This window comes from Meleagris gallopavo, chromosome 4, assembly GCF_000146605.3.
Source record: "Meleagris gallopavo isolate NT-WF06-2002-E0010 breed Aviagen turkey brand Nicholas breeding stock chromosome 4, Turkey_5.1, whole genome shotgun sequence".
Classification (NCBI taxonomy): domain Eukaryota; kingdom Metazoa; phylum Chordata; class Aves; order Galliformes; family Phasianidae; genus Meleagris; species Meleagris gallopavo.
This window is the reverse complement of record NC_015014.2, coordinates 42,549,530-42,564,407: the sequence shown is the minus strand read 5'-3', so window position 1 is coordinate 42,564,407 and position 14,878 is coordinate 42,549,530. Positions and strand designations below refer to the sequence as shown.

The 14,878-nt window shown below is 38.5% G+C and overlaps 1 protein-coding gene across 1 annotated transcript; it reads right to left on the bottom strand.

Moving 5' to 3' along the window:
- Positions 1-998: 998 nt before the first annotated feature.
- Positions 999-14,873, bottom strand: NMU (neuromedin U; the record flags this gene model as incomplete). Its single annotated transcript, XM_010710157.3, is given in 11 exon segments — positions 999-1,347; positions 1,866-1,905; positions 2,554-2,607; positions 5,826-5,900; positions 7,484-7,534; positions 7,641-7,670; positions 8,575-8,603; positions 8,606-8,633; positions 8,733-8,780; positions 12,694-12,752; positions 14,816-14,873. Coding segments are annotated over 10 exon segments (468 nt in total), but the record flags the coding sequence as incomplete, so codon positions are not given.
- Positions 14,874-14,878: the final 5 nt, after the last annotated feature.

The window sequence follows — 14,878 nt, the reverse complement described above, 5'->3', positions numbered from 1 at the left end:
CGGCGGTTGGGGCAGGACCCGGTTCTAACGGCCCCGCCTCCACGTATCTCTATGGGAGGCAGCTGGTGCAGAGTGAGATTCGCGGTGCACCAGTAACGGTGAGGAGCACCCACCGCATCTCTGGGCAACCCGTTCCAGTGCCTCACTACCCTCGTAAAAAGCAGTACCTGCACCCTGATTGTAAAAAACTGCTTCCTTATATCCAGTCTACATCCCCCCTTTTAGTTTGAAACCATTTCCCTTTGCTCTGTCACAAGAGCCGCTAATAAGAAGTCTGTCCCTTTCTTTCTTACAGCTCCCCACTAGTTACTTTAAATATAATTACATCTTCAAGTATTTCTGCCCACCCCTGGTGTGAAAAGCTTAGAAGATGGAGAGGCTAACTTACTCTTTTGAATATAATTTCTTTAAAACTACACCAAAACCAGCTATGTTTTCAAGTAGACCTTAATTCTAGAAGAATGTAAGTAATGAAGTTAAGTCTTCTGAATCAGAGCCGTACTGTATCACTGCTCTTAAAAGGTAAAAAAAATAAAATAAAAAAATAACAGCACAAAAACTTTCAAAATGCTTTAGCTGAGTTAAAATCAAGAATTTTCTCCAAAACATACAATTTATTGCTAATGGAGCTTCTTTTATTTTTTCTTTCTTTTTTTTTTTCCTGCCAGTGAAACACTATTGAGACACCCTGAACAAAGTAAAGTACCACAAGAACTGGAGTTAGTGCCAAACAGGCATTTGAAAGCTTAGGTTCAGTGTATGTCTTTTCTGTAGGATTGAGTTTACTCATACCAAGATAATGAAAGAATGTGCATTTTCAGTAAATACGAGAGCAAAATAATAATTTGCAAATGTAACACTTTGGCTACATAAATTTGCATCGTTATAAAAAAATGCCCTCTCAAACACAAAATAAATTAAGCTGCCATTCTAAAGACTACATGAGAAATTTGAAGAATATTCAGAAAAAAAAATGATAATCTACGTTGCAAACATTCTCATTAAAACAACTCTCTCAGTGCCTTTATTTGTACAGGCAAATAAATGTACATAGCAGTGTTGATGGGGACAATATCTCTTGCATGCATACACTGAGGCTTTTTTATGGTTCCATTAGACACAGTTATAAACATCACAACAGTAGGAAACAAATAATTTTAATATGCTTTTAATATAATCAAGGAAGTAAAGAAACATTTGAATTCTTCAGTGAATCTTATGTAAGAGCATTTACATTCTAGTGATTTTTAATTGTACGTTAGTAAGGAATTATCTCTGTGAGGAGAAACCTGTGTCCATATACTCAGTATTCCTGCAGTGTAAGTTCTACTTCAGGAATCTAAGATCCTGAAAAAATAAGAAAAAGTTTTAGTTATAGGTATGGTATAGAGCAAAATACTTAAAATGTTAGAAGTTTAACATTAGAAAACAGAGCATCATAATACTAGCACAGGATTTTTTTTTTTCTGTCCAAAGAATTGAATGATTTTAAACTAAAATCTGAAGTACACAATTTCAATATAAAGGTAGATCTTAGTTCAGAGTAAGAGCAGCAGGATTATGCCCAGGCTGTGGCAGGTTGTTGAGTTGGTACTTCTTGACACACACCTTTCATTTATCATTGATAACTTTTTAAACTTTCTACAGATCTGGGATCTTTTCCATTTCTTGCTTCCAGAAACACTTCGCTCTCTATTCTAGGAACTGAGTATCTGTAGCTTCTACTCACTTTAAACAAAGATATGTGGATTTAGCATATCTCCAAGAAGACTGTCTGCAGAACTCAAATTGTAAATACTGTGGCATATTTGTATAAAAATAAAGTAATTTCAATACAGGTGATGATGAAAGCATTAAATAAATACCTCCTTAGTGAAAATCCACTGATCTCTTCCCATTACGCGGCTGAAAGACAAACATCCAATAAATACTGTAGAAAACTGATTGGTTTCAGTAACAAAGTCCCACACAACCTGCTACCAACTTTGTTTCAAGCCCTACATAGCCAGAGACGTCTGTAAGTCTCCATCAGTCTAGCACAGTGGTTATACACTCCTAAAAAATAATCTAGAAATTCTTATTTTGACATATTTTAGAATACTAGTTCAATACACTAAGAAGATCCTTTTATGGATCTAATAGAGGCAATGTTTGTTTTTCAAGATTCTTACTATTTACCATCGTGAAAAACATATCAGTAGTTGCCTGCATTTGAAAGATTCTAATCACATACAATCTCTTTTGACTTTTTTTTAATTTCTTTTTGATACTTCAGTATCACCAAGTAGTTTCAATCTAGTTCTGTTATCCTGATTACTTTACAAGCATATAGTCTGTGCTATACAAAGCATAACTGAAGTCACTGGAAGTTGCATTTCTCATCTACTGCAAAGACAAACATTTCTAATGGAATCGCTTATGGCAGAAGACTCTTAACAGAAAAGTTCTCTCTGACACAGTAGTTTTCATTTTATTCCACTAATTTCTCTACCTTTTGTTTGGTAACAGCCTAGAGATAAAAAAAAAAGGAAAAAATAGTAGAACAAACCATACCCTGAAGAAAAAGTATCCTCTACTTTGAATCCCTCCAGCTCCTTGAAGATCCTCCTTGAAAAAAAATAGTATTTTAGATGATACCTACACTTGTGAATGAATCCCCTCAAAGAGATTCAGTACTACTATACAGTCTTGCCCCTTAAAACATACTGTGTACATGTTTTTCTATGCAGCTCATACTCTCATGTAGAAATTGTAGAAAACACATGAATGAAGGCCAAAATCCACTCTAAGCTTTGACTTATTTTAGATAGTTTTAGAATTAGACTAGTCTTTTTTATTGACAGGTTTCATCACAAAAACACAACTGGTCCCATAGTTTTGGAGTCTCTATGCATGAAACAGTTTGTACCTCATAGAAGGACAACAATGGGGAAAAAACACAGAACTGCTCAGGTTGGAAAAGACCTTCAAGATCATCAAGTCCTCAAAGCTTAAAAAAAAGTGTTTGGGCCCAGCCAGGGACTGAGTTCCCAGACTGACCCCAGAGGAACATCCTGACAACCCCTCTCAGAAAAATTCCCAAAGAAAAGACCAATACTTATGATACTCTATCCTATTCATGTTGTACACATTGAGAAACAACTGCCTACTAATCTGTGCAGCAAGGAGCAAAAAAAAGATCAGTGAGGAAAATATTAAGTACAGAGAATGAAGTATCCAGCTGCTCTAATGAGACCTTCATTAGAAAACATACTAAGCTTAATCACAGTATTTTCATTGTCTGTGTCTGTCCTGTAGAGGGAGGGACAGACCAACTCAGAAATGAAGTATTTCAGATCTTGAGCTTAGCAGCACACAGAATTTAGATGGAATGTATTTACTGTATGCTCCCTTAGTGATGATAGCGTTTCTCAATTAAAAACTGAGCTTGTGTAATCTCCTGGGTTATGATCATAACCAAAATAATCATAGAGAGAAATTGCTGCTTGCTCTATCCTAACACTCTAAGAATTGTGTGAAGCAGCATGGCTCCCATCATTTACAAACACGGGAATAGTTTCAAGGAAACTTTCAAAGGAAGTAGGGTTAAAACTGTACATCATTTTTGAGTCTTTTAATTTTGACATCAGTTCATCAGATACATCATTATGCTCAGTTTCTTAGCTGTACATATAACATCTGTGTGATTTTTATTTATATTGTCAACTTCCTTCTCTCATTACCTAGTTTTGAAATACCTATCTCAGATCTATAAACCCTTAAATATTATCAGCTTTATTTTATTTTTTATTTTTTTTTTTACCAAAAATACATCTGTAATGGAGTTTTGCAAGTTTTTGGTGTTTTTTTTTTTAATCTTTTCAGATACTTGGAGTGCCCTACATTTTACATATTTAATTATTTTTCTACCTGTGTTATTTTTTTCTTGGAAAATAATTACTTCCAGCAATTTCTCTTTGCGCCCATGTTAGATTATGGGAAAAAAAATATATTTTTGATTAATGAAGTTTCTGTGACACCAGATCAGCAGTCTCCACAAGTCACAAACTAGGAAATGGAAAGACCCAGAAGATCTGAGCAATATTATACAGGACTGTTTCTCCCTTTACAGGTCAAGGTGGATCAGAAACATTTAATAGGTGTAATAAAGAATTCCCAAAACAAATCACTGTTTCTTAATGAAAGATAGCTCTGTAAGCATAAATATCCGTACCTCTTCTTACACAATGACAATAAAATGTACACTGTGGTGTGGTACTATGCCTGTGCAAAGCTTTCCTCATTGTATAAACTAAGGAGTTTGCTGAATCCAGCTGCATTGTTCCTTAATTATCTCACTAATTTGTTATGTGAGATTCAAAAAGATGATACTCTAAGTGATTCAATATACAACAATGAATAGTTGAAAGAGATATGCTCTTAAGCTTCTCTCTTAACAAATCATGCAAGTAATTGTTTAGGAAAAAAACAGCACAGGCTGCATGATTTTCTGATCGGTTCTTCAAAAAAAAAAAGAAAACCACCTCTAATTTCATTGTAACTCATCAACACCTCCTCACTGTTGAACTTTTGAAACTTTATCAAGTATCAAGATGAGAAACAGCATTTTACTAAGCAAAAAAAATTGTCCAATACATTTTAATCACAAAGATGGTTTTTTCCTGTGTACTGCACACGTATCTGAAAAGACAATCTCTCCAGAGGAACATACCCTCCACAATGCACCATACAGACTTCACTATGGACAATCAAATCTTGATAGGACCACCTCTGTATTCCACTTTTGTATTATGTCAGGAGAAGACAATAAGCATGAATAGTGGTCAAAATAACCAATAGTCTGCAGTGAATTTAAGGAAAAAGCAACCTGAAGTTGGTGCAAAACAGGAAGTATGTGGATCTTAGGTTTTGCTATGCTTTATGTGAACTTTTAGAATTCTTATAAAGATTCTTATTCTGCACTTTTCTATTCTTTTCATAGCTGTATTATAGAGATGAGCATTAATACAGCATTAATTTTCATTTTTGAAATTTGAAAGAAATGTTCTAAATTTTGTGTCCCTCTGACTATCATCTATTTTATCAAAATTTTATTTCAGTATATTCTACTTGAAGGGAGAAGATGTATTCCTTTTCTTAAGTTTTGCTTCTGCTGATGCTAGATCAGGTCATAAAGTAATTCAGTGGTACTTTAACATCCATTAAAGGATATGAGAATGAAAAAAGTAAAAGCACCGTAGAAAGAGAAGTCATTTTCTTCTCAAGAGACCCATTTCTGTTGCTTATTGTTCAGGAAACTGAGACACTGGGCAGAAACTGTAACAAAGAAAGGACTTTCTTATCTGCACCTTAACTTGAACAGTAATATTGCTTATACTTTTTTTTGGAAATCCTTAGCTCTGTATGTCATAAATAACATATGTTTAAGGAGTAAATATGGTTTTAATTCCAAATGGGGAAGGAAAAAAAGAAGAGCCCTTTCTACAAAGTAGAATTCAACTGCAATATAATGTATGGATAATCTGAAAGTATTTTTCTTTTTATAAAGCAACTACCCAGTCCAGTTTGAATGTAGGCTCAGTGTTGAAACAATATTCTATGCTAAGCATTTATTACTTTATGTTTAAAATGTTAAGTATCACCAGGATCATTTTTCACTAGTTACAGAATAGAAAAAATGCACATTTCTAATGAAAACACATCAGCGTGACACTAAACACTGAAAATAAAATGCTTTGAGTAGGAGGGTCTACAAGGACATTTTAGTTGTGCTAATGACTCGCCTAATGTGAGAATGCAAGCATGCACAGTTTAAGATTACATACGTCCACTTTGTATCTCTTCAGTCTTCTCTCATTAAGCTGGGGAACGAGTTGCAGCAAAGGATGCAGGACAGACGACTGAGAGGACATGAACATAGACACATGAGCAACAATGAAATTCTGATTTTATGATGCAAAAATAATCTCTCTTCTTGCAGTAGTACTTTACGGACCAGTGGGTACCAAGGACTGAAGATGTTATTTGAGAAACGTGATTTTGAACACTGAGTTGACAACAAACAGGAACATACATTTATATTTGCATGGAATGTGGCTTGCATGGAGATGGAGAGACAAGCTGTGCATCCTCACCTTTATTCCCTGGCAGATCAGAACTGTTTACAGACTTCCCCAAGTAACTGCAGTTATTCAGGCCCTGATCAACCTCTTTATGTGGTACAGAGAACATTCACATACACTATCCTTAATTTCTTATGGCTAGCTGCTACAGAGGTTAACATCTTCAGTCTCTGTTGTACCAAAAATTCATTTTACTTTAACTTAAATCACAGAAAGAGAAACAATTTTTTTTTTTTTTACTAGAAAACAGTTTGAAGGGGGGGGTCCATTCTGAAGTAAAATTTATACCTGTGACACTGGTCATTCTCCATAATAGACAAGCTCCAATCCTGAAATCCCTGGTCCTGGTGAGACTTTCTATGCTGACACAGAGCCTGGGAAGCACAGTGGCAGTGTGTGCAGCCTAAGTCCCCAGGCAGTGACTGGTAGCACAGAATCATGTGGGCTTGTGGAGAGAGCTTCAGGATGGAGAGGAAGGGGAATGCAGTAACCTTTTAAGCAGGAGTAGGAATATAAGTAGCTAATTTCCCAGTGCCCTGATTACCATTAAAAACTCCAGAGAAGCTCTGCTGTGAAAATATTGACCGCAATATCAGCAGTACTCTCAGGAATCCTAGAAAACTGTATCACTTTCCAAGGAATATATAGCCTATTTCTGAAGGAATTTAATGAACAAGGCAACGATGGACATCAACATGTAAAGAATATCATTAAGAAATGAGCAAACACATGTATGTTTAACTTCCTCAAAATCCTACAGTGTACATAAAAAAATGTGCTGAAACAACAGATGATGACTGAAATTTAAAAGCAAGAGTGGATCACATTATTTGTTGGCTGCTGAGAATATTTCTACAGGAGAAGTACTAAACTATTTTTAAATCATGATGTTTCTCATAGTGTACTCCAAAATGTGAATGAGACTTGCATACTCTTTTGTCTGATATTTGTGATATCCTCTAATAGATACATACTACTTAATAATTAATAAACAATTTAATTAATAAATAAAACCATTTAATTAATAAAAATGCTTCTTAAAATTTATGGCCGCGTTTTCAACTCCTATGAATCAGGATTGTTTCATTGTATATTATGTTCCATCACCAGAAGCAAGTGTTTTATCTTAAATGTTTATTCTTAAATGTTGACTGTACAAGACCAAGATATTTGTTGTTTTCCATTTGCACACCTGTACATCAGTGATTGCCTCCCATGTTATTAAAATACAGTCTGTATATAAAATTTGAAACCCTTCTATCTGAGCCATTACAGCTGTAGAAACTACCGAGGAAAGGAACATCACCTTGGTGCTACTTAAAGGCAAATGTGTACTCACATGGAGGTGCTAGGCCACTTACCCTGACATCTGAGTTTCCCGAGTCATGAGTCTTAGAATAATGAAATAAGAACTGTTCAAAAAAATTAAAAGTGAGGTTTTACTACAAAATAGGACAAAAGAGTTAGGATTTTCTTATTAATTTTAGAGTGATTGTAAGACAAACATAGAAATCTTACCCTTTTCATGTTGTCTTTTTCATCTAAACCCTGTGGGAATAATAATCAGTAGAGAGATTTTTATTTGCAAAAAAAGAAGTTGTTGATGATTTTATTTCATAGAATCATAGGATACTCCAAGTTGGAAGGAACCTGCAAGCATCACCAAGTCCAAACCACGGCTCCATACAAAACCACACAAAATTCAAACTCTATGTCTGAGAACACCGTCCAAATGTACACAGAACTCCAGCAGCTCAGGGCTGTTATCACTGCCCTGATGAACCTGTGCCATGCCCCCCGTCCTCTGGTGGAGAACCTTTTCCTAACACTCAGCTTGACCATATCCTGACTCAGCTCCATCCCATTCCCAACCTGTTCCTTTGAGTCCTGTTATTGTCACCAGGGAGCAGAGATCAGCACTGTCCCTCCGCTCCCCCTGCCATGAGCCCACCCCTCAGTCTACTCTAAGCTGAAATCATGTTTCAAACTTTTCAGTACTGGATTGAAATATCATCATTATTCCTCAACAGATTTACTGTATGATTTTGCTTATCAATGTAATTACTCTTCTGAAACCCTGTAGAGAGCACTAGTAAGTTAGAAGAATTGATGGGTTTAGTGGGTGCTCCTTTTTGTCTTCCTGGCAGTGACAGCAGCAGACTCTCATCAGTAAATTTCTTACCCCATCAGAGCTCATAAATTTTCTAATCTAGAGCAATAAAATGCTGAAACCTTGTACCCAAGCTGGAGATCATTTTACAAATGGTGGAGTCTCCCAGTTGTCTTTAATAGGCACTGTATTAGGACACGTAACATTTCAGAGTAAGGACTGGCATGCTACTTTCAGCACTGAGTGGCACATGATTTACTGGGTCCTCAGAATCCACTGTAGGCACAGGCACACTGAGAGATCTTGCTTCAGAAATGTCAAGTAGTCTTTCATGTGTGTTACCTGTGGCTTCTGGAGAAATCCCATGACCAAAAACAAAGTTCTTCCAGTGTACTGGACACCTAATGAAAAGAAAATAGGTATCACACTCAGGTATCACACTTTCATTCTTATCGTATAATAAATATCATAATTAGTAAAGCCACCTTTATTTGTCTCACCTGAGGCTGAAAATCTGTGGACATGTAGGTAGAACAGGCATCGTCTATCTGTAAAAGTTCACACAATCCTTCTTCATTAAGTCAAATTAATATAAGCAAGTTAAATAACTATATTCTTAAAAGTATTTTGTTCAGCCAAAAGCATGGCAAGCTTGTCCTGCATCAAATTCCAGAAGGAATTCTTACAGGTATGTTCATGAAATATTTTGAATTCAAGGGGGAAAAAAAGCAAACCACCAAATAAACATATATGCTTGATCTCAGCTATCATGCCTTCTATTCTCTTACACTGCTTGTGTCCCTACTAAATCTGTCTCCGGCTAAGACATGTTGTGAATGTCTGGGGCATGGACTATAAACTTCAATACCCTTCTGTTATATTTTTGGATTGTACAAAATGGCAAAGAAAATGACAAGGCCACTGCAAGTGATTCAATGCTCAGTCCTCAAACACTCCTCTGCAAATTGCATTCTGGTATCCCTTCAGGTGTATGACCCACACATCTCTTGAGTGATGATGATATGTGCCAGCACCTCTTACGCATGCTACTCATTTGTGTGAGTCACCAAGCAGTTTATGTCTGAGGTTCACAATGATTTCTTTGTCACGTGGGGAACCTTACAAGATTTTGTTTAAAACCATATCAAAACCTCCCTGGATGTTTAGCTCTTCGTCTTATCCCCCCAAAAGGCCAAACCTCAGCACCCGAGGAAGAGCCTAAGAAGAGACCTGTGGTTTAGTAAAAGCCATACTCTCCATCCAACAGCAAAATGTACTGCAAATACTTAGAGTTGGATGTAGGTGATTTGTAATGAAGCTCAGAGGATTTCTGTGAATTTGACCGATCTCTCTGAACCACTGTAAACTTTTAGCATCTACAACACCCTATGGTAAGGCTTTCCTAAACACACCACAGAATACCATTTCCATTTGTCTTGGTCAGTCCTTCCAAAGCTCACTTCATTTAGTGCTATCATGATCTTTTCTTGGAAGAAGTAACAAAGAAGTGATTCCCACTCATCCTCTACCTGCTTTTCATATATTTTTTCTATATTTTTTTTTTCCAAATGAAAGCATCCCAGCGTACCAAATCATTTTCAGTGGAACTTTTAATCAGGGAAAGAGAAGAAGTGGAATAAAGGACACTTGAAATCATGGAAGAAATTTTACCCCAGCTGAGAGCTCAAAGTATTCTGTAAGGAAGAGAAAATGTCTCCAGAACTCAAATTGAATCTGCACAGCTTAAAAATAATGGGTGGGGAGCTTAACTTTTCATTATATAGGTTTTAAATTGTATCTTTTGTGACCCATTTGATATGCACCAGTTTTTTTCCCATTGAATATTGTTTAATCAGTGGATATACAGATAGTGTGTGTGTATATATATATATATATATTCCAGGAGCTTGGCTAATATTAATTTATATTGGAGAAATGAGAGAAAGTCACCCACCTGTCCTGGGCTCACAAGATGAACTCCTGATGGAGCAGATCTCCAGAGAGAGATCCTTCCTCACAGTCAGCAGTCAGCTCTTAAATGGGTCTAGGAGAGGTGGAGCCAGGCTCCACCCCTTCCTGCAGCACACATGAATTGCCTTCACCTGTGCTCCCGTGGCTGACTCATTGCTCGCCTCAGGAGATCAATCAAAGGTTCAGGCCGTGATTCAGCAGCCCCATACAAATATTCATTATTGTTAGTAGAGGTGCCATCATTGTCTTGTTCACAGACTGCATCAAAATGTTTTGTTATTTAAAAAAGCGGGCAATGCAATGGGTCTTGTGATTATATTGTATGTAAAAGCCCTAAACAGCACTCTTTAGTGAAGAAAACACTCAATGAAAAAAGCAATAAACAAATAATGCATATCAGTATTTCAAGACAAAAGATGACGCATTTCTCTAGAGACGGGCTATGAAAAAGCATTTCAGATAGTGGAAAGCTAATAGCTCACAGGATTCCCCCTTCAAATAGTTTTTGTTTGTAACACAACCTCCTTTGTCTCTTTTTCCTTCATCTTGCATTGGTTCGTCTCTGGTATATTAGTTCATATTTATTACTTTCAGAGTAAAAAATGTAAAGGGAAAAATCTACGGTGAAGGACATAAACCAAACTGAATTCATTTTGGAAGCCTAAGATAAAAAGGTGCTTTTTCTTCTCAGTGAGGGATTCTTTGTTGTTATTTATTTGTTGGTTTATCCACTTGATATTTAGTTGGAGGGAGCTATTAGTGATCACCATAATTCAACAGCAGGATAAGCCAGAGACTTTTTTGTATTCAGTAAATACAAGGCAGTATATCTCTCAGCTAAAACCTGCATGGGAAAAGCAAGAGCTGAAGAAAAGCCATAGTTCGTGCTGATTTATTTTTAAAAACGCATATATAAATTTAATAATTCCTATTGCCTTTGATTCCTATTGCATCTTCTCAGTAATTTTCTCTCCTTCCTCAGAAATATGGCCTGAGGTTGGGAGTGTGTGTGTTATTTGGTGCTGGTTAAATAACAAAGAAATTAAAGGATGTTATAAAGTTCTACTATTTATGAAATCGGAATCATTCCTGGAAAATAGTAGTTTAATTTTGAGGCAGTGCTTCTGCTGAATGATCAACTACTCAAATAACAAGCAGGGAGGAATACTCCAAGGATCTCCAGTATGGATTTGTTGCCAGGCTGAGCAGAAGTATGTACCTATGCATCTAACTCTCTTTATTTAGACCTTAAGGCTCTCCTAGTCCTGTATTATTCTTGTTAAGCAATGTTTTACATCACTCCTGTTACATATTTTTACACCGAATTTAGTGTCCATACGCATTCATTTTGTTAACAGAAATCAACAGTAACCTTGCCTTTTCCTTCTGTAATCACTGACCTTAATCCAATGCTATAAATAACAAATCCCAACAGTAAATTCAGAAACATATAAACCAGCAAGTTTTCAGTCTGGAATTTAAATAACTCATTTTCACAAACTCCTTGTAACCGTTAGGATGTTACTTCGCAAGAGATCACTTTTCTCCCAGGAGCAAAGTACCACCAGGGCTTGTTCAAGTGCCGTGCTAGGAACATGACAGTGGTTGAGTCAATACTTCCGAAATGCACTGACAGTAAGGAAGAAATTTACACTGTGCAGCTGTACCCAGGGTGAGTCACTTGCTTTCTAATGTTATCAGAAGCTACAAAATTAAATATCAACAGAATACTTGAAAAATTACAGCAATGGCAGGGCACACAACTTGCAAGCTGAACCCTCTCTCTGTGTTATGCTCTGCTTCTCCATCTGCTCCAAAAGGGCACAAGAGTTCATGCCAACAAGTAACATCCTGGACTAAATTTCAGAGATGAGAATTAAAGTTATAGCTGCAATTGGTAAAAAACGTTAGAAAGGCAAACTGCAATAGGATGTCACCCTCTACCTAGTGAATTAAAATGCTAAGATGTGGTTGAATACTGTGTCCCAGCCCTGTCTGCAGAATGGAAGAAGCAAGAGACTGATTGAATGAGTTGAAACATTTAGTGCCTATCATACACAGACTATAAAAGTATCAATTGGGACACTGTACTGCTTCCAGAAACAGCAATCTCAATTTCAATGACAGCTAAAGGATAACTGTCAGCAAACATAATTCTCCACTGAGCCAAAGCAGTCTGTTCCCTGAATGAAATATCAACATCCAGCCTCTGGATACTGTTCAGAAATCTGGAAAATTATGTGTTTCACATCTTCACCAATGTCAGAACAGGTATGTGGGAGAAGTAGGATTGGAAGAGGAAGCACCTGAACTCCATACAAGAGAAAGCATGAAGAGGGAAAGCGTGACCACAGAAAAGGCTGGAATAAGAAACAGTGTTAAACGTATCCCTGTCCTATCAGGGATAAGCTGGCAAGGATGCTCCCAGCCCTCACCCTAGAGCCACGGGTTTTCCACAATTGGTAGAGCCAGCCTGCCCATAGAGCTCACCTCCTTCCACAGCTGCAGTTCCTGCTCTGCCTCCAACACTTGGGATGGCATCGGAACACCTGGAAGCACAAACACTGCTTAGTGATGCTGCGCAGCAGGGGTCATTCTTGTGAGTATCCTATGGCAATGATGGAAATAAAAACACTCTGAACATGCTGTGATACCCACTAACTGCAAGGCCTAAAAGCAGTGTGTCCCAAGGAAACTTGCTGCTCTGGGCATGGTAAGGTTTCCCAGGAGTCATCCAGTTTATCCCTGTGCACAAGGTTGCTGCCTGTGATCATGCACAGCAGGTTCATGCTCTGTTTTTACTGATCTCTGCTGAGCAGAGATTTTACAGCCTCCCAGAAAGTCCATAGTTACCTGTGGTCAATTTTTTCTTTCCCCAAACAATTGTACCAAATTAAACAAATAAAAAATGAGGGTAGTCTTAATGAGAATGGCCAGGTAAGCAGGATGTGAGCCCAGCATCTCCAAATACCGCAAATAGCAACAGGAATAACTTCCAGGCATAAAAGTTGCAAAAACTCTTTTTGGTATTGGCACAGGCTTGAGATGTGTAACCAGTATGAATAGTGATAGAGGGGGGTTAACTTCATACTGTGTAGAAATTGTTTATTTCTGAAAACTCTGCAAGGTTTAGTAAAACTGCCTTTCAATGAAAACTGTGCTTTTTTGATGTGTGCTTTAGTTCAAGGAACAACTCCAAATAAATTAAAGGTGCTGCAATTCTTGTTGTCATTTTCTGTTCTTAATTTGGAGTGTTCACGTTGGAGTGTTGCCTGGGACTGGTGCCTTTGTAGCCATGAGTGCACCATGACGACCCTCAGTACTGTACCTCTGCCAGTCTGTCACTGCCCACAGCCTCTGGTTCCCCAGGCTTTCTAAGGGGGAATCCAACAGCCTGTGGAGCAGCAGGCAGAGAAGCCTGAATATTACACAGTGGTGTGGGTTTTTTTGTTTTTTTTGTTTGTTTGTTTGTTTGTTTGTTTTGGTGAAACAAAGCTTTTGAACAGAGAAGATGCAATTATTTCACCATATCATAGATTTCCTTAACCCTTCTCAGCTCACTCACAGAACTCTGAGGGCAGGCGCAGTCCCTCTTTGTGAGCTCCCAGCAGTGCTAAGCAGCATCCCTCCCTCGCGCCATCCAGAACGCTGTTGAACCTACACAGGCTTCAGTAATTTGCACAATGGCATGCACAGGTTTTCTGGTAAGATATGCAGTGTAGCCATGGTGGGAGAAGAGTGCTCTTCAGGAAAGCAATCCTAATCAGAAAGAACATAGAAGAGGAACTCCTACAAGATTGATGCTGACCATTTGTTCAATTCTGCCAGCTGCTAAAAACCTCAACTTCTTGCAGGCAGCAGGGTGCCAGGTGCACAATTTCAGTCATTTCTATCATAACAATGTGGCATGCTGCTGTCATTCCTCACCCTCCTCATCCCTCCCTCTTCTCTCTCCCATCTCCAGAATTCATTTCTAACACAGCATGCGGTATGTTGAAAATACCTAGGACAAAAAAAGTGACTGAAAGTGACACGTTCTTCCACAGTACAGGCAAACAGAACTGCTCAGTGCACAGCAGCAGATGATGTAAAGTGCTTCACAAGGTGTAAGCATTCCATGCATGCAGAGTGGGACAGCAGCACGGACGAAGCGATAGGCAAGGCAGTGATTTCTGTCACAATGCCCATCAGCTGCTCTCGCTTCACAGTATTCCCTCGTATAAAAACAGTGGCTTCCAGGTGTAACACAGCACTCCCAATGAGATCAAAGATAACCGGACTCCCTGTTTAAGTAGCTGATCAGCTTCATCCTTCCCCACTTAACGCTACGATTACAACAGTCTTTTCCCCCTTTACCGGAGCGCAGTTTGGCCGGGACGCAGGTGGAGGAGCCCCAGTCCGCACCCCACCCCCTGTCCTGGGACGAGCCCCCTCCTGGCCCTGGCCTCGGCACCTCCGCATCCCCAGCGCGGATCCCACCCCACTCAGCAGCCCGACGGAGCGCTGCGAGGCTTTGGGTTTCGCGGGGACCTCTGTCCCTTCGCGGGATGCCGGGGTCACGCTGCCGCCCCCCAAATTTGCAGGGATGGGGCTGCGGGGAGACGCTCCTCACCTTTGCAGACACGCACGGAGGAGGCGAGGAGGAAGAGAAGCAAGAGAAGCGGGGACCCCGGCA